Source organism: Melospiza melodia, chromosome 4 (genome assembly GCF_035770615.1).
Source record: "Melospiza melodia melodia isolate bMelMel2 chromosome 4, bMelMel2.pri, whole genome shotgun sequence".
Lineage (NCBI taxonomy): Eukaryota > Metazoa > Chordata > Aves > Passeriformes > Passerellidae > Melospiza > Melospiza melodia.
In genome coordinates, this window is record NC_086197.1 from 63,497,321 (window position 1) to 63,520,883 (window position 23,563).

The 23,563-nt window shown below is 42.8% G+C and overlaps 1 protein-coding gene across 2 annotated transcripts; it reads left to right on the forward strand.

Annotated features, from left to right (window-relative positions):
• Positions 1 to 5,778: 5,778 nt before the first annotated feature.
• RECQL (RecQ like helicase) lies at positions 5,779 to 19,774 on the forward strand. Of its 2 annotated transcripts, none has more exons than XM_063154946.1 (15): positions 5,779 to 5,851; positions 7,106 to 7,178; positions 8,250 to 8,447; positions 10,320 to 10,499; positions 11,010 to 11,116; positions 12,052 to 12,250; positions 13,691 to 13,857; positions 14,238 to 14,319; positions 15,347 to 15,495; positions 15,588 to 15,705; positions 16,334 to 16,472; positions 17,176 to 17,267; positions 17,553 to 17,772; positions 18,821 to 18,950; positions 19,509 to 19,774. In XM_063154946.1, the coding sequence occupies exons 2-15, from the start codon at positions 7,163 to 7,165 to the stop codon at positions 19,695 to 19,697; spliced, it is 1,986 nt and encodes a 661-aa protein (XP_063011016.1). In that variant the 5' UTR covers positions 5,779 to 5,851; positions 7,106 to 7,162; the 3' UTR covers positions 19,698 to 19,774. The 2 variants fall into 2 exon arrangements, with proteins under 2 accessions (XP_063011016.1, XP_063011017.1); XM_063154947.1 differs by having other exon boundaries at positions 5,847 to 5,865.
• The last annotated feature ends 3,789 nt before the right edge of the window (positions 19,775 to 23,563 follow it).

A 23,563-nucleotide genomic window follows, 5' to 3' on the forward strand; every position in this document is an offset into this window, starting at 1 on the left:
CTGGGAGCCGGGAGAGCTCCGTTTCCCCCCTGTGGTGCAGAGACAGGGGCTCTCACCCTCCTTTACAGGCTCCTCTCTCCGGGCAGTCAAAGGAGCACAACAGCAAAAGGCCAAGCACAGCAAAGACCAGCCCTGCACATAGGGAGGTCACACAGTGCAAAGCCAGCTGCAGCACCCTGAAGGTGCCCTGGCCTGGAAAAGCCCTTTGCCCAGAGGGCCCCTTGTGTCCCTCTTCAGCTCCGAGCTCGCTCTTGCCTTGCCATTCCACTCGTGAGCTCGAAGACACTGCCGCTCTTGCCTTGTCGTCCCACAGCTTCTGCCAATGGATGACGACACACATAGGCCTGAGAAGCTCCAGACTTGGTGCCTGCAGGGAACTGCCACTCAACAGCCCCACAGGGACATCCCCAACCAGCCATCCACAGATCCTTTTGGCTGCCCAAAAGCCTCACACTTCAGCTCCAAGCTGCTGCTCTTACCTTGCTGCTCCATTCCTGAGCTCGAAGCCACCAATGCTGAAGCTCGCTCTTGCCTCGCCGCTCCACTCCTGAGCCCGAAGAGGCCGCTCCTGCAGCTTGCTCTTGCCTCGCTGGCCCACGGCTTCTGGAAACGTCAATGAGGACACAATCAGGCCTGAGGAGCTCCAGCTGCCAAAGGGAAATGCCAGCCTCCAGCCCCACAGCCAGATCCTCATGCCACCAAGCCTTCTTAAACATGGAGTGAGATCCTCGTCTCTTCCCTCATCCTCGGACCCCTGTGAACACGATCACATAGGGCCTTCCACGTTGGGCAGATCTCCTGAGGCTGACATAAGAATACATTATTTCAAATCCAGCCTCTGTTTCAAGCCTCTTTTCCTTTCCTAATTAAATTCATTATTTGTATGTATTTTAATGTACTATGTAATTGTGGAGACTCTACTGGTTACTGCAATATGATTTTCATTGTCAATAATGAATTAATTTTATAAAATGTGAGGGAAAAAATACTGGGAAAAAAGAAAAGCTGCTGGTAAAATGGATGAGGCAAGCTAAATATCCACAGAAAACAGATTTCACTTTTACTTCCATGATGGCTTTAAATCTCACTTATGAGATTATTAATAAGGGATGTAATTTGTTGATGGCTTGAGCAAATTAATTAGGAGCAAGTGAACTGATGAGGTGAACGAGGCACCTCTAAAACTAAGCTACGGATCAGTGATAGACTAACCATTTGAATTGCTGTTCTTCTCTGTATGATAAAGAGCAGCTGGCCCTCCCAAGGATCACAAAACCAGATTGGTATCATTTTAAATAATGCCAAATGCTGCATCTCAGAGCAAGATGGATGGAAGGTGCTCCAATTGTAAAGAAGGAAGTTACAGAGCATTCTTTGCTCATGGATATAACACAGAATTCTACGAGAAGAAGATTTCCCATAAAGAATTACAGGAGAATTATATGGCAAAGGAGAACAGAGCAATTCTGGCCTCTCTACCAGGAGGATCTGGGTCTGTCACTTAGGCCGTAATTCAGGCTCTCCAGAGGTTCTGAGAGTTATGGAATCACAGGTGGCAACGGTCAGTGTCCTACATCCCCCCATCAATAATCAGTGTCCTCTATGCCCCCATCAACTTACATCATTTGTACACTTTGTATTTTCACCTGCACAGGTCAGTGGTTTCAGGAAACAAGTAATAGTCAGTGAGAACCTGTCTATAAAAATGTCACTATTACTCCTTTAGATCAATCTAATATATGATTTCTTTGTAACTACTCAGGAGAAAATGAAAAAAAGTGTATAAGAGTTTGCTTTAGATAAAGGGGAGATAATTTAGATATAAAGTACACAGGGATGGCACCAATCTCCTCAGTTTTGATGTCTGAACTGAAATATTCTTATATACAATTATACCTTTATGATCCTGGGATATGTAAGCCTTAAGGGTGACACTCCCTGAGATAGAAAATCATGTGTCTATTGTATCTTCCAGGCTAAACATTTTTCAAAACTAGAGGGAAAAAACGTTCTTTAACCTTTACCTGTGTTCACATTTTAAATCTATTCAATTTCATTTCTCTCTCCCTTAAAAGCACTCAAGCTCTGCCATCTTTGCTTAGGATGAAGTGCAGTTGACCTCATTAATAGTGCCAGTTATTTTCCACAGAGTGAAAAACAAGTAAGACAGATTGTCTTGCCTGTCCTCAGCTGCACTTTGTACTGCAGCTTTTTTCCTCCTTTCAAATGCAAGGTGTGAATGCAAAACAATTGCTGAGTGGGCTGGTTTGTATCCTAACAAAATAGAGCGAGTGACAGGGGAGTTTTATGGTATAAAAGGAAAATAAATAGAAGAAACATGCAGTACTTGGAATGGAAGGAGCTATAGAGCAGCAGAGAAAGGAATCCTTTAGGAATCTACCATGTGGACTGTTATGCTGTAAGTATTTAATAATATTTCTGGGAGAAAGAAAATTACATTTCCCCAGTAATTTGCTGGCACCTTATCTTTCCAATTAAATTTTAATAACAAATGGAGTTCCTTCAATATGCTTCAGTTGATTCCATGGACACATGTCATTCCTGTTTTAAATTCCATGTCCTCTAATATGACTTTTAATACATCTACTTATGGGAAATGGAGAGGAACAAGAGTTCAGATCATAAATTTGAGGTATTGTCTCATCATTAACTTCAACGCAGTGACAACAATTGATATCACTGGTAGTGTTGTCCATGTTATTCATTATTTCACTCTGAGTGGTTGGGAAAAGGAGATGTTTCCCAATTGACTAATGGCTTTAGTAGCCTCCCTTGCATATATATTTTTCAAGGTTTCTAGAAGTCTTCAGGTTCAGCTGCCAAAAACTGAAACCAAGATGAAATTGTAATCAGCTCCTGTTCCAAGCCTAGCTCCATTTCAATATTTCCTTAGGAAAGCATAAATGAAACAGCAGCAAACAACTGGAAGGAGGAAGGTGAAGGACCAGAGTCAAAAGTGCCAGCTGTGGGCACCCACTGCAAAAATATTTAGACAAAACCTAGAGACTACCTCTCAGTTCCTCCAACCTGGTTAAAAATTTTCCTTTTGCCACTGACATATGAGACAGTCCTACAAATTATTGCTATTTCGATTTCCACTCTGTCATTTCGATGGCTGAATATTCAGCCATATAAAATAATTAATCAGTCCTGTTCATATTGATGTGATCGAGTTCAAGTATATCTCTCTTTTCAAACATGTTCTTGGTGTGGTGGCATTTTGAGACTGATAATAAATAAAAATGATACCAATATATAAATATATCAGCAAAACTTCTTCCTTTGTAATACACAATCCCTTGAGGGCGTTCAAGACATTTGTAGCCATGGGGTGGGATGCTGTTATGGATTAAAAGGTGATTAAGTTCTATGCAGAACAGAAGATAAATTGTTCTCTCCTCTGCAACACAGTTTAGAAGTATTAAAGTTCCTTATCAGGGTTTTTAAGAGTATATTTTACACAGCATTTTGCAATACTGAAATAGCTGAGGCAAATGTGCAGATGTCTTTGCGGGACACTCGGCACTTTCAGAAAGCTGTATTGGGTGTTATTCTGTATTTGGGTGTTACTCCAATAATCTCCCAGAGAGCTCTCAGATTCAGCTTCTCACCCTATTAGCCACAAATCTGAATTCATGCATGCATTTGATTTTCTTTTTCAAACCAGCAGGAAAGATGTCACTCAGTCAGCAGCTGCTGGAGTAGACAAAGCTCAAAGCAATTCCCCAGAAGGCTATCCCTTTTTTTGCTGTTTCTGCCCCAAATTCTAACATGAACAAGACCATGATACCATTCCAGTGCTTCTAAGAGGTCAGTCACTAATAAAGCAGTGAAATAAAGCTTCAGTAACTCTGAACACACTTCAGTCCTGTAAGGACCTGGTTTAACCTTTGCCTGAATGGTGTGAATATATTCACAATTACTGATCATTGTAAAATAGCCTGTCAGTCTTACTAACACCACTGCAGTCACACTAATATGAAAACAAGCTCAAAGTCATGAGCATCTTCACCACTGGGTTCTGAATTACCTGCACAAATAAACTTTGAATATTTCTTACTGCAAGAAAAATGAAGTCTCTCTCACCTGCTTGAAATTAGTTACAGCTTTTATAACTGGGGAAACTGTCACTAAAAAATGCCTTGTGATGGGAATTCTGCAGCCAGCTTGTAGAGAAACAGAAACCATGATGAGTCTCATCATCAGACTTGAACACAATAAAACTACTGGTGACAAGCAGTATGTCTGAATACATGACTGGTTTTGTAGAAACACGACTTGAGGATAACAGAAGGATAAGGACTGAAGAGAATTTGGAGACACAACATTTATTTCAATCACACATATATACACCTTCAAGAACTGCAGCCACAGTGTAAGGGACTATTGTCACAATATTCCAAAGGCCATCTGATGGATCAGACTGTGATCATGGGATCTCTGGACACACCCACTTTGTGGATACACATTTTTTTTACTGCACGGCAGTGCCTATATTGCTTACAGGTTTCATTTGCACAGAGGAAATGCTGATTTCTCCTGGATATTCTATACCCTATTTAGTAAACTGATCATGGTCAGGGTGCTATTAAGCAATGCCAGACTTATAAAGCCCCAAGCCAAAGGGAAGAACTCCCATTTTCAATGTGCCTTGCTCAGCAAGGTGACACAGACCAAGAAAAGTGGTGCTGTTGGGGGGAAAGGATGCCAAGTAGAGGGACCCTGACATCACCAGAGAACACGGCCTCCAAAACACAGTCTGTGTGCTGCTCGGCAGCCCTAACAGCCAAAACAGTCCTCATCAAACTACTACCCATGTCATTCCATTCTACAGCTGCAAAGTTACCTCCAGTTACTGTTACTTTAAAACCATCAAAATCCTTGAGACCGACAAAAAGATTTATTTCTTTTTAGAGCTTGGGCTCGCAGAGAGCTGGATGAGGTGCACAGCTCTAAAACATGGAGCTTCTAAAAACTGAGCAGGACGAACAAAAAGGAGCACATCCCAGCAGCCTCCAGCTGGGCTGCAGCACAGTCCCTTAGAGTAATTCCTGCAGAGATCCCGAATCCCCGAGCCCTGGGCCAGGGCACGGAGAGCCAGCGCTCTGCAGTTATGAGTAACTCACTCTTTACAAAGCGTCCCATAAACTGCTTCAAAATAACCTTATCAGCTCTGAGCCTCTGGAGACGTGCTTGTACACAGATAAACATCCTTATACTGCAGCACTGCTGCCCTGGGGCTGCGCTTGGCTCGTGTTTTCTGCAGGGATACCCCAAAAAATTATTAACATTATTTTTAAGAAAGGGGGACTAGGGGTGTGTAGGACAGAGTACGGAACTACACCCGAAAATTTGTGCAGTAACAGCGCAGATCTGTTTCCATGGCCGCGTCCTGCGGGGGTTTATCTCTCTAAGTCAGCGCCAGCCGCTCTCACCGGGCAGGCGGCAGCTCCGGGCCGCCAAGGGCCGGGGACACCGGGGCTCCCCGAGCTGGGGCAGCTTCCCGCATCCCTGCGGGCAATTCCCGCCTGGCGGGGAGCGGGGCGGGCGGGAGCGGCAGGGGTACCGGCACCGGTACCGGCCACGCCTTCCGGAAGCACGCACCCCGCCGCACGACAGCCGCCCGCCCATTGGTCGCGCCGGCCGTCAATCACCCGCCGGCTTGTACTGTCGCGCGGGAGCGCCGCCCCGCCCACGGCCCGCGGCCGGCGCTGATTGGCGGAGTGGCGGGCGGCGGAAGAGGCGGGCCCTGGCGCGCGCGGCGCAGGTGGGAGCGGGGCCACGGGGCGGGAGCCGAGGGGGATGAGGGATAGAAGATAAGGGATAAAAGGTAAGGGATAAAAGGTAAGGGATGCGGGGCGCGGCCGGCACTAGCCCTCGGGACAGCTGTGGGAGCCACGGCTGAGCCCAGCGCACGGGAGGACACGGCTGCGAGGCGCTGCTCCTGCTCGCCGTGGCGGCCTCACTCCCTTCCTCCATCCATCCATCTATCCATCCTGCCCCGTCCTGCCCCGTCCTGCACTGCCGAGCGGGGCCTTCCCTTCCTGCCGTCCATCCGGCTGTCCTGCCCCGTCCCGCAGCCCCACCGAACAGGTGCTTCAGGCCTGGCAAGCGCCGTGCCCGCGGCTGGCGTGAGGATGAGGGATGCAGGGAATATTGCACTGTATACACTCACTGTATTTGTGTAATGTTCACACTGTACGCCTGTGGATATTCCCGCACTGCAGCAGGTTGCCCAGGAGCTGGTGGAGTCGCCGCCCCTGGAGGTGATTAAGAGGCGTCTGGGTCCGGCCCTGGGTGCTGCGGAAGTGTTTTATTCACACATCGTTATTAATATGTATTTCCCCTTCCATTTATAGGAGTGCGAAAATCCTTGTTGAGGTGGAATTAGCTGGTAGTGAGGAATTTTTTCCCCGAAGTATTTATTGTAATGTTGAATTTATTCCCTTTCATCTTTCACTGGACTTTGCTTCCATCCATGTAAGAAATAGTTCAGGCTGTAATAACAGAAAATATCAATTTCTTGAGTTTGGTATTGTTAAGGTACAATGTGACAAAAACTGTTGTTCAAATAATGACCCGATAAATTAAATTCCATGTTCATTTCACTGATGATTATTCAAAATTGATCCCCTTCTCTAAACCAAACAGCATTTTCATTTCCTCCTACCAGATCCTGTAGGTGTTATGGTGGCTGCCTTTCTAAGGGGCACAATATAATGTGTCCAGACTTTTCTGTAAAATAAGCTTTGAGAAGATCAAAAATGGTAATGAGCACTTGGTGAGTGAGTGGTCTGCCTTAGAGCATTCCTCTTGCAAGGAATGCATGACTTGGTTGAACTTCACTTGGGTTCATTTAGAAGCCTGGTGAGCTGTGGCCTTGGGAATTAGTTGTGAGTTTGTGTTTATCCATTTTGCAGGAGGGAAACAGCAGTTGTCATCTAGTGAGCAAATTAAATTAACCAGTGCTTAAACTGTTACATCAACAGCTCTGGGAATGAAGAATCTTCTGCAGAAAATTTGTTCTAAGTTGAGAAGGTTTACTTATATATTTTAAAATGTATTTATTTCATTTTCTTTTCAGTGACAGTTGCTTGGTTAAATAAGGTCTCCTAAAGATAACATTCTTGAATCTCCAAAGATGACAGCTGTTGCAGGTAATCCATGATTTATATTCCATAGGTTCATTTTGCTGTCTCTTAGCTAACAAGACACAATCACCTGATGTTATTTACATTAATTTAATGTATGTATAAAAGAGCTTGTGGGTCTGTGCTACTGTACTTAAGATTTGAAGAAAAAATTCTTTTGCTGGATAGCTTTTTATGTCTTAGGTGAAACTAAACCAAAATGCCCCATCCCTGGAAGTTCAAGGCATGGTTGGATGGGGCTCTGAGCAACCTGCTCCAGTGGCAGGGGAGCTGGCATGAGATGAGCTTTAAGGTCCCTTCCAACCCAAGCTATTGTAGGATGAAAATCAAGTTTGTCAAGGAAATTACTTGGTTTTCAATATTTTAAAAATGTGCTTCGTATTTTAAGATGCTCTTAACTGTTTTCTGCTGAGTAGCGGTGGGCATTTAGGAAGACACTTGTCACCATTTTGTGCTATTTGAAATGAAGATATTTTTTCCATATCACACATTTTTGTTTCCATAACCATATTACCATATCTGCTGTGGATGGGCCAAAATCTCTTGGGTTTTCTGGGTGTGGGGGAGGAAGTAATTCCTTCTGATGCTTTTCTGGCCTGGCTCTGGAGTACATGCTAGGCATGCAGGTGTGTGTGTTAATTATTCTTTTAGACTCCAGGGACTGGATTCTAGAACACAATCTGCAATGCACACACATGCATGTTGGGATGGAAAGAGGCAATTCCTGCCAAAGAGTCACTTGTGTGACCCAAGCTTTTGGGGAGCATTTGCTTCACTTCTTTCACATGTGAAGGATGGATAAAACATTTTCCCTTTCCACGCAAACCCTGCTGCTCAGCACATCCTCTTGTTCTGTGGAGGAGGGAGATCTTGGTGCATGAATGCTGCTTGTTGCTAATGGCCCTGTTTGCAACTCCAGAGGAGTTTAACTTCTTGGGGTCAATGTTGCTTCTCACATGTAAATAAAGCCTTTCTTAACAGCTTGATCACTGGCTGGAGTACAAATAACACAATTAAAAGCTGCATCAGCACATGGCTGTGGTCTCTATTGTGCCTTCCCCTTGTCTCTCCCTGCAGTGCTGGAGGAGGTGCTGGTGTCCATTGAGAATGAGCTGCAAGCAGTGGAGATGCAGATCCAGGAGCTTGTGGATAAGCAGCAGGAGCTCCTTCAGAAGAAGATGAGAGTAAAGAATCTGATAAAACAGTCCTCAGGAGACGTGGAGGCAGGTGGAAGTAAAGACACTGAAACCTCAGCTGAGGAATGGAACAAAAAAGGTTTGCAGAGTCAAAGTCTAATATTTTAACAGAAAGGTGAACTAATCCAGTAGGGGAAAATGCACTTATACAGAATTTTGTTTGGATAATGATGTTGTCCTATTTAATTTTAATCAGCTGGCTGACATGCCGGGGTAATGGGGTAATGTTTGCACTTGTCTCACTGGACATTCCTAACCACTAATCGAGTTGTTCTGGGCAGAATTATCTGTTCTGTCAGAATGGCCTATTACAACTGCTTTAATTCTTTGCTTGTTGTAAAGTCACAGTTTGATCTAATTTGCTCTTAGAATCCCAGAGTAAATTTTTGTTGCAATACTTGTATACTAAATGCTTATACTGCAATACTTCTCCTTGTTTCTGTTCTAAAACAAATTACTTTGGAATTTGTCAGGGTGTGATAAAGACAAATTTGGACTTAGAGTTGGTTTTTGCTGGTTTTGTGTTTCCTCTTGCTTGATTGGGTAGGACATTGGTAGTGTTTGTGATGGGTTATGTGGCCTCACTGTCTTATCAAATTAATGCAAATTAGATAGGTGCTGACTGCCAAAAATAACCTAGAATACGTTATTGTTGTAGAATTAGTGCAAGTGGCAAGTGCCTCGTGGTGGTGGGAGGGCTGCTGTGTTCCAAGTTAGGCATTAACTGAAGTCCTGAATGCTTGTTGCTTCTTGGCCATGTTATGCCTTGCCACGTATGACTTAGATATTTTGAATTTTTTTTCTCCTTTTAAATTTAATTTACAATTTGTAAATGCCTATATCTATCATATATATAAGCTTTCTTGGCTTTTTAAAAAATGAAATTACTCTTGTAGTTGATTCCATATTTATTTGTATTTGAGAAGTATTATGCATATATAAGAATAGTAAGAATATTGATACTTTATCATTGCAAATTATGCTATTGAACAAATCATTTGGTTTGTGTAGCTCAATGCTTGATTCTCACCTCCTGTGCTTTGAAAATTAATGTCTTTGCAGTCAGATGCTGTGTGTGTGTTAAGCAAGAGCAGCAACTAAATTTGTTCCCAGTTTAAAGCACATGGAGGCCAGTGGGAGACTTTTCTTGGCTTCACAGAGCCTTAGATTTTAACTGTGCTCTTTGTAAATTTCTCTTCAATGTCACCTCAAGTTCCAGAATTAATTCTTGCCTGGCACATGGTGTAACCTGGAGCTCTCACAGTTCTTCTGCATTTTAGTTTTAATAGTACCAAAATTATGTATCAAGAGGCATAATTTAAGTTTTTACAGTATTACATCTTTTAAAAATGCAGTCTTTAGGTCTTTATTGAAGTAAAGAAAAACCTATTATAAGCATGTTGGGGTGGTGATTTTGGGGAAGATTAAACAACTTTTCCCTCTCTTTATTTTTTTAAATAAATGCTTATTATTGATGGAATATATGGAAAAATGATATCCCTCCTTCTTTATGCTATTTGTAATTGCTGCATTTGTATGAGGGAAGCATTTGAGTAACTACTGTAGGGCTCAGTGGCTGGATTTATTTTCAGGGTGGGATTGTAATTTCTAGTTATTTTGGACTGATGAGTTAACATGATCATTAGCACGCTGAAGTTCATCTGTTTTCAGTTTTTCACATTAGTTCACATTCATGTGCAATGAGAGCTTTGGCCTGGAGTTGAATTGTGTTTACAATTTGAGTTTTCAAAGGTCCACTCTAGAATATGGTGTATCCAGACTCAGGTTGTGTGGAGCTTTTTCTGCCATTATGAATCCTTAAACACTTTCCCAGATCTAAAATTGTGGCACTGCTAGATTCAGTTGTAAGAAGAAGGGATCATTTACATATTGAATGTTTTAATTTGCTTATGGAATGTGTTTGTTGAGTTTTTTTTTTTTCCCTTAACAGATTTTCCATGGTATGAGAAGATAAAAACTGCACTGCAGAGCAAATTTAAACTCCAGAAGTTTAGATCACTGCAGCTTGAAACAGTAAATGCTGCAATGGCAGGGAAGGATATATTCCTTGTCATGCCCACAGGTGGTGGGAAGAGCCTTTGTTACCAGTTACCAGCTGTCTGTTCTGATGGTATGTAAGGGGAAAAAAAAGGACATAATATAAAGAAATAGATTTATTTTCTCCCTTTTACAGTTGTTTGGAGAACGAACATTATTTGGTGTGGGTTTTGTTTGATCAGTTTATTTTTAATAACTCTTTCAGTTGCATTGGAAGTTGACTTATTTACAAAGGCCAAATTTACCACTCCCTGTCACTGCTCAGTTCTGTGGCAAATCAGCACCTCATGACACAGATATGCAGCTTTTTTTTTTGTATATTTTCATACTCTTATCTGTTAGAGCTAAGTTGTGTTTGTGCTCTAGACCCTAAGAGGAGGTGTGTGTTGTGGGCATTTAATAAGAATTACCCCTGTGTGATCTGGCACTCACTTGTCAGCTGTCTGGGAGGGGAATCCCCTGCTGTGTATGAAGCTTGAGCTTACATTTGGCAGTTTCTTCAGAGCAGGGCTGATGCATCAGTATAAAGAATTAAGAGGAGATATTTGTGACATCTGAACTGCACAATGGTTGATTGTTACAGGTTTCACACTGGTGATATGTCCTTTGATATCTCTCATGGAAGATCAGCTCATGGTTTTGGAACAGCTTGGTATCTCTGCAGCTTTGTTAAATGCCTCAAGCAGCAAGGTGTGTATAAGTTCTGTGTTTTGTGGTGAATGTGCTGGTGTCTCCCCTCTGTGTAGTTACTTGTGAATATTGAATGGATGAGGCAGATTTATCAGCTCATGCTGTTCTAGCAACAGTATCTGGCCAGGAGTGTGCTGTGATGTGGGAAAGGTGGTTAAATATCTTGTGTTCATGTTTTAGTGACAACAACACATGGGAACCAGCACCATGTGTGGAATAAATAGATTTCTTGGGGCTGTTTAGAGGGTGTGAAGTGCCTTTGGCTGATGCGAGTTGTAGATTTTTACTGCGTTTCTAGACTTGTAGTTGGTGATTTTTGTCTTCTTTTACCATGTTGAGCAGTGCAGGCTTATACATATAATTATTTATCTCTTACTATAGGGTGGTGAGCTGTTTGATCCAGAGGCCCAGAAGCAACTCATTTCCCAGTCTCTTACTAGACAGTTGCCTTTTTACAGTTAATTTCCTGACTAGCAGGAGGCTGTGATCATTAACTTGCACATGACACTGGATTTGATAAGTGTCTGGCTTGATCCAATGTGCCAGACTAGAAGCCTTCTTTGATGCAGAGAGCTCTGAAAACTCAGTAATAAAAACTACTCTAATGTGCAAGGAATTATTTTACACTTTTAGTATCACAGGGATGTTTGTTACATCACAATTTATTGGGAAATATTGATACCACCCAATGGAGCAAAGACATATTCAACACTTTGCTTCTTCAAAGTTCCAGCACAGATTTTCTAAGTACTAAAACAATCATTTCATATGCAGTGATCTTCTACAAAGGCTCATAGTGGTCAGTGCTGTGGAACACTTTATCAGTCTCTGTTAATTACACCTTATGAGTTGCTCATCACCTCCTAAGAGCTTTAGCACTAAGCACCCCAGTGTGTTCTCCCAGTTTGTTACTGCTGTCTGGTTTTTTTGAACAGGAACACGTGAAGTGGGTGCACACAGAAATGCTGAAGAAGAATTCCCAGCTGAAGCTCATTTATGTGACCCCAGAGAAGATTGCAAAGAGCAAAATGTTCATGTCCAAGCTGGAGAAGGCTTACCAGGCTGGGTGCCTGGCTCGCATTGCCGTGGATGAGGTGCACTGCTGCAGTCAGTGGGGCCATGACTTCAGGCCTGGTATGCTGCTCAGAAATCCCTCTGCAGGGCTGCTCAGGCAGCAGGCAGGCAGTCATGAGTTGGGCCTGAAATAAGGCCAGATGCTTCCTTCCTGTGTCAAGTGAATTCTTAATATATGACATGTACCTGTCTTAGCTCAAGGACTTTAATTTACAAATCATGCAGGAGTTAAGGTCATGCAAATGATGATTTCAACGTAGATTTTGCTGTCAGTATTCTGAAAAATTACTTATTCTGCTTTTTTTAATTGGGGCTTTATAAAATCAAAGCTTTCTTATGGCATCTTTAATATGGATTATAGTTACTTTAATCTGCTATATGAAAGTGTCATTCTGTACACCACTCCCTGGCCCTTCTGATGAAAGAGGTACAGCATTTTGTAAATTAACGAGATATATTTTAATCATCTCTAAAGCAAGTGGAAGCAAATTCTCTTTGCTTACAGGGAAAGAAAGTGTGCTGCAGTCTTTTTCCTCTCTTGGAGACTGTACAATATTGTCACTTGCTGTTTCTTTGTCTATGAAAGAAAACCTGATTTGAAGCAATATTAACTGTAAAGTCACTCTTAGCAGTTTTGCTAAGAAGTGGTGCCTGAGCCAAGAGCCAGGCTGGTTCAACAGGCAGTGTGGAATTTGGATGTGTACCTCTGGCTGCACTTCTGTTCAAAGGCAGCAGGTGATTGTCAGTACTGAACCTTTAAATTTTTTTCTTGTTACACTCTGCTCTATGTATCCAAATTCCACATTGCTTGTTTATTAGAAAAGCTCTGTTTACTCAAAAGCTCTTTTTAAAAACAAACCTGCAAAATAACCTGAATGTTCGTTAATACAATGCCACACCTATTTTTCTAAGTTTTGAAGAATTTCTACTTCCATTCATTTTTGCCGTCTGAATTGTGGCTGATAATTGCAGCCTTTCAGTACCTGGAGAGAGCCTCAAAGGAAACTGGAGAGGGAATTTTTACAAGAGCTTGGAGTGACAGGACAAAGGGGAATGGCTTCAAACTGAGGGTAGGATTAGATTGGGTATTAGGAAGAACTGTGGGGGTGGTGAGGCACTGGCACAGGCCGTCCAGAGAAGTTCTGGATGCCTCATCCCTGGGGGTGTCCAAGGCCAGGTTGGATGGGGCTCTGAGCAACCTGGGATAGTGAAAAATCTCCCTTCTTATGGCAGGGGGTTGGAACAAGATTGTCTTTAAGGTGTCTTCCAACCCAAATGATTCTGTGATAGAGTCTTTAAAACTCAATTAGAAGACATATGTTTTGCCAAGTGCAACCTGCTTGCTATTTCCTTTGGATGTATAAATTAGTTCTGTAGTAGATTTGCAGTAATAACATTTATTGCAGTATTACCCCATTAAATAATGTCTACAAGAATGCCTTTTTTAAGTTTGCGTTTGTGGCATGAGAAATCTTTTTCTCTCCCGTTTTTCTTGCTTAGACTACAAGTCTCTTGGTATCCTGAAAAGACAGTTTCCCAATACTCCCTTGATTGGATTGACAGCAACAGCTACCAATCATGTTTTAAAGGATGCTCAGAGCATTTTGCACGTTCAGAAGTGCATTACCTTTACTGCTTCCTTCAACAGGCCCAACCTTTACTATGAGGTAGGTCTTGCTACCTGGTTTGTGCTGTTGTGCTGTCTCCTGCAGGGAGAGGGGCAGGCAGCAGGCTCAGACTGCTTCAACCTGTTGGAAAATATGTCTTATGATGGCAGAAAGGTTGTGAATTATTCTGTTGTGCTGTATTTTCACTTTGGCCACGGGTTTGTTTATTGTTCTTGGTGGGGAAAGCTTGCAGCTTTGTCTTGGGGTTTATTTTTCAATGGACTTTTGAGTTGTAATCTGACTGTTCATAAAAAGAATATGGTAATTCTTTTTAAAAGGTTGAAATAGTTGTGTTTATTATACTGGGGAAAGTAAAATAAAGTTGTTTGGCAGACTGTTTGCCCACTTGAACTCTGACATGTGCTTAATGTATTTTTGAGGTTCGGCATAAGCCTTCAAATAATGAAGATTTCATAGAGGACATAGTTAAGACCATTAATGGAAGGTACAAAGGACTGTCAGGTAAAAAATGTCTCAAAAGACACATTATCTTCTTAACCTTCATCACTGCAAGGAGGTTGGGATGTTTTCAAATGATCTTGAAGCATGTAGAGAAATTCTGGATGTTTAATGTATGATGAAGGCAGAATTAGAATAAATGAAATGTAGTAAGATCCATACCTTGAATAATTTCTTCATTCATTAGTGTTTAAATGTCTTTACAGTTTACTTGTGTCCTCTGAAGTATTAAACTGGAATGTTGATGTCTATAGAACAATGGTTACTTAGGTAATAATAGGAAGGTTTAAGATTGTAAATGCAAGGCTCAGAAAAGGTGATCTCTGTGTTCTTAAATCACCCATTGTTTGCTATGCATGTGTCACTTGCAATCTATAACATGTTCTTTCATATTTAATCAGAAGAATCATTTGTTACTCAGTGCCCAGTTATGGGGTGAATTGCAGATAAAAGCAGAACTGTAGAAGTTGAATTTGTGCAGTCAGTAAACTCTGTAGTGGAAATAAAGAGACATCTTGCCAAGGCAGCAGAACCCAGGTTCTGGAGCAGCAGTCTGTCCCTGTCTCTGCTTGGAGCTATGTGGCTGGGAGGAGCCAGCTCCCTGAGCACAAATTGTGCTAAAATGATTCAAAATCACATGGCTTTGTGTGTGATCCCTGACTTAGCCCAGCCTGACTAATGACAAAAGGCAGATTGAACTGAAACCTCAGGTGAGATGCCATAGATGTCATAAGGCATAGCCCCTTTAAAAAGCTTTAATAAACATTGTCCTCCTTGAGCATTTACAGAATGCTTCCATGATTCTATGGATTGGCACCTGTATTTCCTCTTTAGCCTTCAGGTCCAAGCTGATAAGTGAATTTTCCTTCATAAATACCAATACTATGGACTAAATAGGCACAAAAACTGTAAAATGCTTTTTAATTATTTATTTCATAAGCTAATAAAACTTTCACAATTGTTTGTAACTACTGGGGAATGTTTGGCCTTTTTAGGGCATTAAAATGAGGCCTCTTTCACTTTTGTGCAGGAATTGTTTACTGCTTTTCTCAGAAGGATTCTGAGCAAGTTACTGTGAGTTTACAGAAACTGGGAATCAAGGCAGGGACTTACCATGCAAACATGGATCCTAAATATAAAACCAAAGTGCATAAAGGATGGGCAACAAATCAAATCCAGGTTAAGTAAATACTTTACATGGACTTATGTCTTATTTAAACAAATTGTGATTTGGTAGCTTGATGATTTCTCAATCCTTTTCTTTTTCACAGGTGGTAGTGGCAACTGTTGCTTTTGGCATGGGAATTGATAAACCTGATGTGAGGTTTGTAATCCATCACTCTATGAGCAAGTCCATGGAAAACTACTACCAAGAGAGTGGACGTGCAGGTACTGCAGGAAGTGGCTTTTGCCAAGTTGCCATTGACATCCATGACACCAGCAAAACTGTCCTTCAGTTTTCCAGGCAGTTGTGCAAAGTCTCTTGCCTTTGAGACAGTTTTCAAAGGGTGTAATGAAACTGCCTCCGTAAAGAGGCTTTAAATATAAACTGAATTCATGACCAGGCCTCTACTGCAGTGTAACAAAGAATAACTGGCTATCTAGCATCTTTTTAAATACCTGATTTTCTATCAAATCTGTGGCTTACCAGGATAACATGACACAGATTTGATATACAATTTTAATTTTTTTATTTTGTACAGTATCTGGGATGTGTGATTTGCACAGATTGCTTCTAGATTGTTTAATCCTTGTATGAATTTCAGAAATACAAGTAGGATGGGGAGTCTGGAGCAGGGAATTCTAAGGATTGATCAATGTTTAGCAGTATTAAATACTTGTTATGGCCAAACTCCACCCCCAAAAACATTTTGCAGTGTTTTGGGATTCTCTGATCATGTTAATCTCATTACTTTTTTAAAGACAGATATGAGTCTATGTGGAGAAGAGTTTATCAAAGAACTTGAGGGGCAATTGGTTGAGATTGTAATTACCTGTTCATTTTAATGCATTGCAGGTAGAGATGACCAAAAAGCTGACTGCATTTTGTATTATGGGTTTGGAGATATATTCAGAATCAGCTCAATGGTGGTGATGGAAAATGTTGGCCAAGAGAAGCTGTATGATATGGTATCTTATTGCCAAAATATGAGCAAGTAAGTTACTGTGGTGGCTTGGTTGCTTAGTTTTTAAATGGGCTAATTTTTTAGGGGGGTTTTAGGGGGCGTTTGGAAAAAAAAAAACCAAAACAAAATTAAAAACCTGAAAACCAAAATGAACCCATCACCAAACAAAACCACCCACAAAAACAGGAGCAAGCTTGCCAGCTTCAGGATACAATTCTGGAAGTGGTTGTGTTGAGGTGAAGTATCTGTCAACAAACACTGGATTTCAGACCCCAGTCAGAGGAAATATTGAAGTTTTGTGGTTTTGGCTCTGAGCTACAGTGTTTAATGGCCACATAGGAATCCAGGTGTGTGTGCTGCTTCACCTGCTTCACTGTGATATTTGGAATATTCATGGAAAATGTGTATCTGTGACCAAAACTGGTGCAACCCAGTAAAGCCTTTTGTGGCCTCAGTGTAACCATGAGTTCATATTCTTACCATTTTTCATTCTCTTGAAGCTGCAGATTGTACTCTTGTGCTTCAACCAAACTGGCTACACCAGTATTGGCATAGCTGATAGGGAATACTGGTGTTGCTGCATTTGTTCTCTGATTTTTCCTCTGATAATTCTTTGTGCTTGTTCTGAGATCTGAGCTGTCCCTAGGACCTTTTTTGCCATTTCATGCTGTATAAGGCAGGTGTGACAAACCCACCTGGGATCCACAGCCCCTGTCTGCTCTCTGCTCCTCAGGTGTCGCCGGGTGCTCATAGCCCACCACTTTGATGAAGTGTGGGATTCTGCCAACTGCAACAGAATGTGTGATAACTGCTGCAGAGAGAATGGTAGGTAAAGGACAGGGAACATGGGAAAAGGTGATTTAAACAAATACCTGGTGTAGAAAAACTCTGAACAAATTTTGTGACTTATGCTTGTATTACTGACTGTTTTTAAGGTGCAGAGTTTGTTATGAATATCAGTTTTTGGTGGCCTACTGTTACCAAGCTAGTTTAAAAGCAAAACAAAAAAAGCCTTGCTATTATATAGCACAAAGATATGTATTTATAGCTACATGTAACAATATGTGTAACTACATTTCTGTTTAAATGCTCCTTCACTTTTACTCGCAGCATGTGAAAAGCTGGATGTAACAGGATACTGCAGGGATCTAATAAAGATCCTTGAGCAAGCTGACAGCATGAATGAGAAACTCACCCCACTAAAATTAATCGATGCCTGGTCTGGGAAAGGTGTGTCCAAATTCAGGGTGCCTGAAGTTACTCCACCCAAGCACCCTCGAGAGGAGCTGGAGAGAATTATTGCTTATTTTCTGCTGCAGCAGTATCTGAAGTACGTAAGATAACTATTTTGTTTGTTTTGGTTTTTTAACATTTAGTAGTCATTTTCCTTGCTCTCTTGTTACTTCTGTATAACATTAATGGATACATTCTGTACTCTTGTTTTCATTTCAGATGCATAAAATTTATTCTTAAAAACCCTTCACGCATTGCTATATTTCCATTTCTAAAGTCAGAGGAACAGCTGAAATGGTGCATCTCGTGCAATTTTAAAAAGCTGAGGGTCTTCTGTATTCAAGTAGAATGTTTAAATCTGCAGCAGGATTAATTTTGGAGAAGTCTGCAGTTCATACAGCTCTCCTTCACATTCCATGCATAAGGAGAGCAGATGGAGTTGTGCACACGATGTCTAAGTCAGGAAAGACTGGCTAATGTGGGAGGTGGTACTCAGAAATTTTAAGAAAGCATAGTGGAACTAATACCAGTGCTGCCTTTGTAAGAAGTCCATGTGCTATGTGTTGTGTCTTCTCATATAATTTCTAAGTTTAAGAATATCTACAAATATCTAATTCCTTTATTTTGACTTAATTTTTCTTTGCATCTCTCTGTACAGCTTTTTTAATATTATTAATAGGATGAGCTGATGACTTACATATTTTTTGCTAAATCTTATTTTCTTCCATGTGTTTTAGGAGATTGCCAAGTGTGCATCTGAGTGGTTTTGTGTGTGTCAAGGTCCACAAACTGAATTATGTTAAGTAATTGTTGACTGTATTGGAGTAGCTCTAAGTCACCTGACTTGAATAGATAGAGCAGAATGAGGCTGCTCTCTGGAACATCCATCAGAAGGGTTAATGTGTCTCTGTCCTTATGGAAAGAGCTGTTGAGAAGGGCAATGGTGGAGTCACCATTCCTGGGTCTGTTCACACATGTGGATGTGGCACCTGAGGACATGGTTTAGTGACAGTGCTGGGTTGCTGGTTGGACTTGATGATTTTGGAGGTCTTTTCTCACCTTAATGATTCTGTGATTTTTTTCCCCTTGCATATTCTGGCTTCCATCTCCAGCCTTCCCCTGTAACAGTGATTTCATCCATGCAGGGAGGATTTCAGCTTCACAGCCTTTGCCACAATATCCTACCTGAAGGTGGGACCCAAAGCCCGGCTGCTGAAAAACGAGGGACACGTCATCACCATGGAGGGGATAACAAACAGCAAAAGTGGTTCCAAGGTATTTACATCTGTTCTGATTTGCCATATAGGTATCTTCTCCATTAGAGCTTAATTTAATCATTTGGTATCTGCTCAAAACAGGTTTTGTAGTAATGCAGTCATTCTATCCTCCTCAAATTGCATTTCAGTTACTAGTGCAAACAACACACTTTCCAAACAATGTCAGAAACAAAAATGCAGAAAAAACCCCAGTATAGTCTCTATGCTTAACCTAACACACCCTTTTCATTTCGATAAGTTCCTGGCAATATTTTGACATTGTTATTTCATTTTTAAAGGCATTGAACATTGATCTTAGCTTTTATGGTCAGTGAAATGGGAGAATATCAACAATATTCTAATTGTAGGCACTTGCCAGTCTCCTACCACAGAATTTCAAGATTCAACATCCAGAAGTGTTTGAAATGTGATGGAGCACATGTATACATGCATGTATATGTGTATGCATGTACATCATAAATATCATAACCTCATAAATATCTTCTCTCTTGTGTGGGAACATGAAAAAAAAAGGAAAGCAATGTTAGAATTTTAATTGAACTCTTAAATCTTTCAGGTCAAACCATCTCAATCTTCAAATTCAAAAGGAAGCAGAGAAAATGCCCAGGCTGGATCAAAGGCTGTCCAAGATTCAGGGCTGAAGAAATCACAGGAACATAAACGGCCCAGCTGTAGTCCTAACTTAAAAGCAAAGAAGCCTAAGCTTCAGGAAGGTGCACATGACCAACCAGTAGTTATTGACTGAGCATCACAGACTACATTTAGGATCATTATAATCATGGTTGCTGCTCCATGAACAGTGCAATATGTTTTTATACTCTATCTGTTGGAGCTCAGTTGTGTTTGTGGACTGGATTCTGAGAGGTGAAGCAGTGCCAAAAGCGGCACTGTGCCCTGCGGCACAGCCCTTCTGCAAGCTGCCCCCTGGCAAGGGCCCGGGAGCGCTCGTTCCTGTCGCCTGGCTAAAGGAGCCTCCCCAGCCCTGCTTACAGGGACCGGGGCGGGGCTGCTCCTGGGGACAAAGGGTGCTGCCAAGGTCCTGACACGTGCCCTGAGTACAGGGCCCGCACGCTGGCAGCTCACCAGCACCACCGGCAGCATAGGCACACGCCCTGGCCCTGGCTACAGGCGGCTTGTGCTGCCCACGCTGCCCCTGAGCGGCTTCGTGCCGTCCTCAGAAAGCAGGGGTGAGGCTGGACGCTTTCTCCACCTGTGCATTTTGGGCACCTGCCTGTGGCTGCACAGAGCTCCTCTGTCCCTCCTGGGAAGTCCAAGCTACACTCCTCTGTTTCTAAAGGTGGGGTGGGGGGGGGCTAAAGCACAAACACACTTCCTCACTCACACCAACCAAGTGGAAGACAGGGGAGGGGGGAGACAGTTCTGTGCAGCCAATTTACTCTAGGCCAAAGGGGCCTCGACGCGCTGAAGCGCTTCAGGCCTGGCACAGGGACACAGGCTGTGACACACCCTGAGTACAGGGGGTCACGCTGGCCAGGGGCCAGCAGCAGGCAGAAAGCTGCCCGGGCTGGGGAAAAGCCCTGCCCTGCTCACAGGGTAGCTGGGCTGGGGGCCGGAAGAGTTCTGTTTCCCTGCTCTGGTGCAGAGACAGGGGCTCTCACCTTCCTTTACGGGGTTGCCCCTCTCTCCGGGCAGCACAATGGCAAAAGGCCCAAGCACAGCAAAGACCAGCCCTGCACACAGGGAGGTCACCCAGTGCAAAGCCAGCTGCGGCACCCTGAAGGTGCCCTGGCCTGGAAAAGCCCTTTGCCCAGAGGGCCCCTCGTGTCCCTCTTCAGCTCCGAGCTCGCTCTTGCCTCGCCCTTCCACACTTGAGCTCGAAGACGCTGCCGCTCTTGCCTTGTTGTCCCACGGCTTCTGCCAATGGATGACGACACACATAGGCCTGAGAAGCTCCAGACTTGGTGCCTGCAGGGAACTGCCACTCGACAGCCCCACAGATCCTTTTGACTGCCCAAAAGCCTCACACTTCAGCTCCAAGCTGCTGCTCTTACCTTGCTGCTCCATTCCTGAGCTCGAAGCCACCAATGCTGAAGCTCGCTCTTGCCTCGCCGTTCCACTCCTGAGCCCGAAGAGGCCGCTCCTGCAGCTCGCTCTTGCCTCGCTGGCCCACGGCTTCTGCAAATGTCAGCGAGGACATAATCAGGCCTGAGGAGCTCCAGCTGCCAAAGGGAACAGCCACCCAACAGCCCCACAGCCAGATCCTCATGCCACCACCCTCACAGCCCCCCAGCTGCCCAAAAGCCTCCAACTTCAGCTTGACTCACCATCGCGACGTCCAGTGCAGTTCCAGGCCATGCTGGGAGCTGGGCCCTCTGGGCAAATGAAGCTGGGCACGCAAAGCAGCAGCCCAGAGGCTTCAGCCCTGCTTACAGGGGGCTCAGGCCGCTGCCTGGACTGTGAAGTGTCCAGAGCACTGGCCCCCACTTACGGGGCGGCTCTGCTCCCCAAGGCTCCTTCTCTCCACTTGCGGGGTGCTCCCCACTAAAGGGGCGGGTGCCCCACACAGGCTGCCAGCTGAAGGGAGCACAAAGGCTCCCAGACCCCCAGCCTGCTTACAGGCCGGTCCACACCCAGCGAGCCACAGAGCTCAGCCTTTCCCCAAGGCACAGGAACCTGACTCTACAGTCAGGCAGTCCAGCTCACGGCCTAAAGCCGAGGGGCCCGAGGGGCCGCCAGCCCAGCCCCGATGACAGGGAGGGCACACGCCAGGCCCCATGACTCCAGGCCCCACGCCTCTGAAAGAGTGGGGCCAGGGACACCCGCCTGATTACAGGGGGTCCCTCCAACCGCCCCCCGAGGCCTGGGGACGCACAGAACCCCACTTACGGGGCCACCCCCTGCTGCCCGGCACCCCCCAACAAGCACTGCGGAGCACAGGCTCTCCTCTCCTCTCCTCTCCTCTCCTCTCCTCTCCTCTCCTCTCCTCTCCTCTCCTCTCCTCTCCTCTCCTCTCCTCTCCTCTCCTCTCCTCTCCTCTCCTCTCCTCTCCTCTCCTCTCCTCTCCTCTCCTCTCCTCTCCTCTCCTCTCCTCTCCCCACACTGAAGTATCCTCACTCAAGATCTGCGCTTTCTAGCTGTTCAGTAACATAAATAATAATGAATTGTATGAATTATTTTGACTAGTTCTATCCAAAATAAACAATGTGTAATACACACTAACTGCAACTTCTGTCAGCTTCTTGGATTGTCACAGCAGCTGAATGGTAAAACCAAAATGTTCTAATAAAAAACAAATGGTAATGCACTATCTAGGTTCTCCTATTTATGGCAGAAAGAAGATTTTAAAAGAGATATATGTAATTAATATCCAACCACATGACTTTTTTTCACAAACTCTGCTGAAAAGAATACATCAGCTCAGAACACTTGTGGTCAGATTTCAAATTCCTTTATTCATGTACTGAGCCCTGTAATCAGCTCTGAAGTAATAGTATTTCAAATGGAATATAATGTGAGTTGCATTTTGAACTTGTGGACAGTTCTCTAGTTATGTTCTCTGCAACTGCAATCAGCATGAATTTTGTTTTCAGAAGAGAGAATTGTGTTTCGTAAGAAGCAGCTATAAAGCTATCTGATAAATAACTGAAAACTGAAGTGACATTTTTTAACATTGCTAAAGAGTTAATAGTATTTATATTTGCCAAAAAGCATAACATTTAGGAAGGAGTTTACTATTTTTTCCAGAATTCATAGGACTGAAATTGTTAGCTTGAAGCTGTTTGATAGAGACAAGATACCTGATGGTAAGTGAATAATACCTTTCTCCATACAGTCATGGAACTTCTAATTTGTTATGCTATGAGAATATTTATTTGAGAACAAAAGCTTGTGGTTGCATCAAATTATATCTCATCAGAATTCAATGCTATAAATATACATGTATATATATATATATATATATATATATATATATATATGCATGCTGCTTTCTGTGTTTTTTTGCAGACGACTTGCAGAATGTAACTGAAGAATAGCTGGTGTACCTCACCTCATTCATCACAAACTACCTTCTTAGATAAAGTAGATGGAATAAAGAGGTGAAAATTGAGGCTAATTCCTATTTTCCATCAAAGAAGATAACTAATACTTCATAGTGGTTCCCAACATATTTCTGTCTCAATTGCATTCCAAACAGAAATGGAGAAAAAGTACAAAGAATGTTGAAGTGTTTTGCTGTCTGAACAAAATACATGCTTTTGACTGGAACTGAGGTAGAAATTCTTTAGTTTTTTTACTTCTGGCTATTTTTCACACAACAGTCTGTTTGTTTGGGATTTTTTTACCCCTCATAATTTTGAGTAACTTTCCAATTAATTATACACCACTTATTGTCTTTAAGAAAACTTGTGGAAAGTTGTCGTAAGTTTCAAATCACAGCATCCCTAGTGGACAGAGTTAATCTACTTCGGCAGTTTTATGATTTTTTTTTTTAATGCCTATTCTTTCACTACTCAGTTTGATGATTAGGGGAAACAGTACTCTGAGAATACTCAAGAAGGATAATTTTAGAATTTTAGAATAGAGAGCATAATGTTCAAGGATACATTAATTTCTAACTTTGAGTTGTGATGGCAAGACATCCTGAGTTCT

What these genes read in the sequence shown, in the direction of transcription:
- RECQL (XM_063154946.1), top strand. An exon ending in TAAATGCCTCAAGCAGCAAG is followed by an intron (nt 11,117 to 12,051) that starts GTGTGTATAAGT and finishes TTTTTTGAACAG; the next exon opens with GAACACGTGAAGTGGGTGCA. An exon ending in CTGCTGCAGCAGTATCTGAA is followed by an intron (nt 17,773 to 18,820) that starts GTACGTAAGATA and finishes TCATCCATGCAG; the next exon opens with GGAGGATTTCAGCTTCACAG.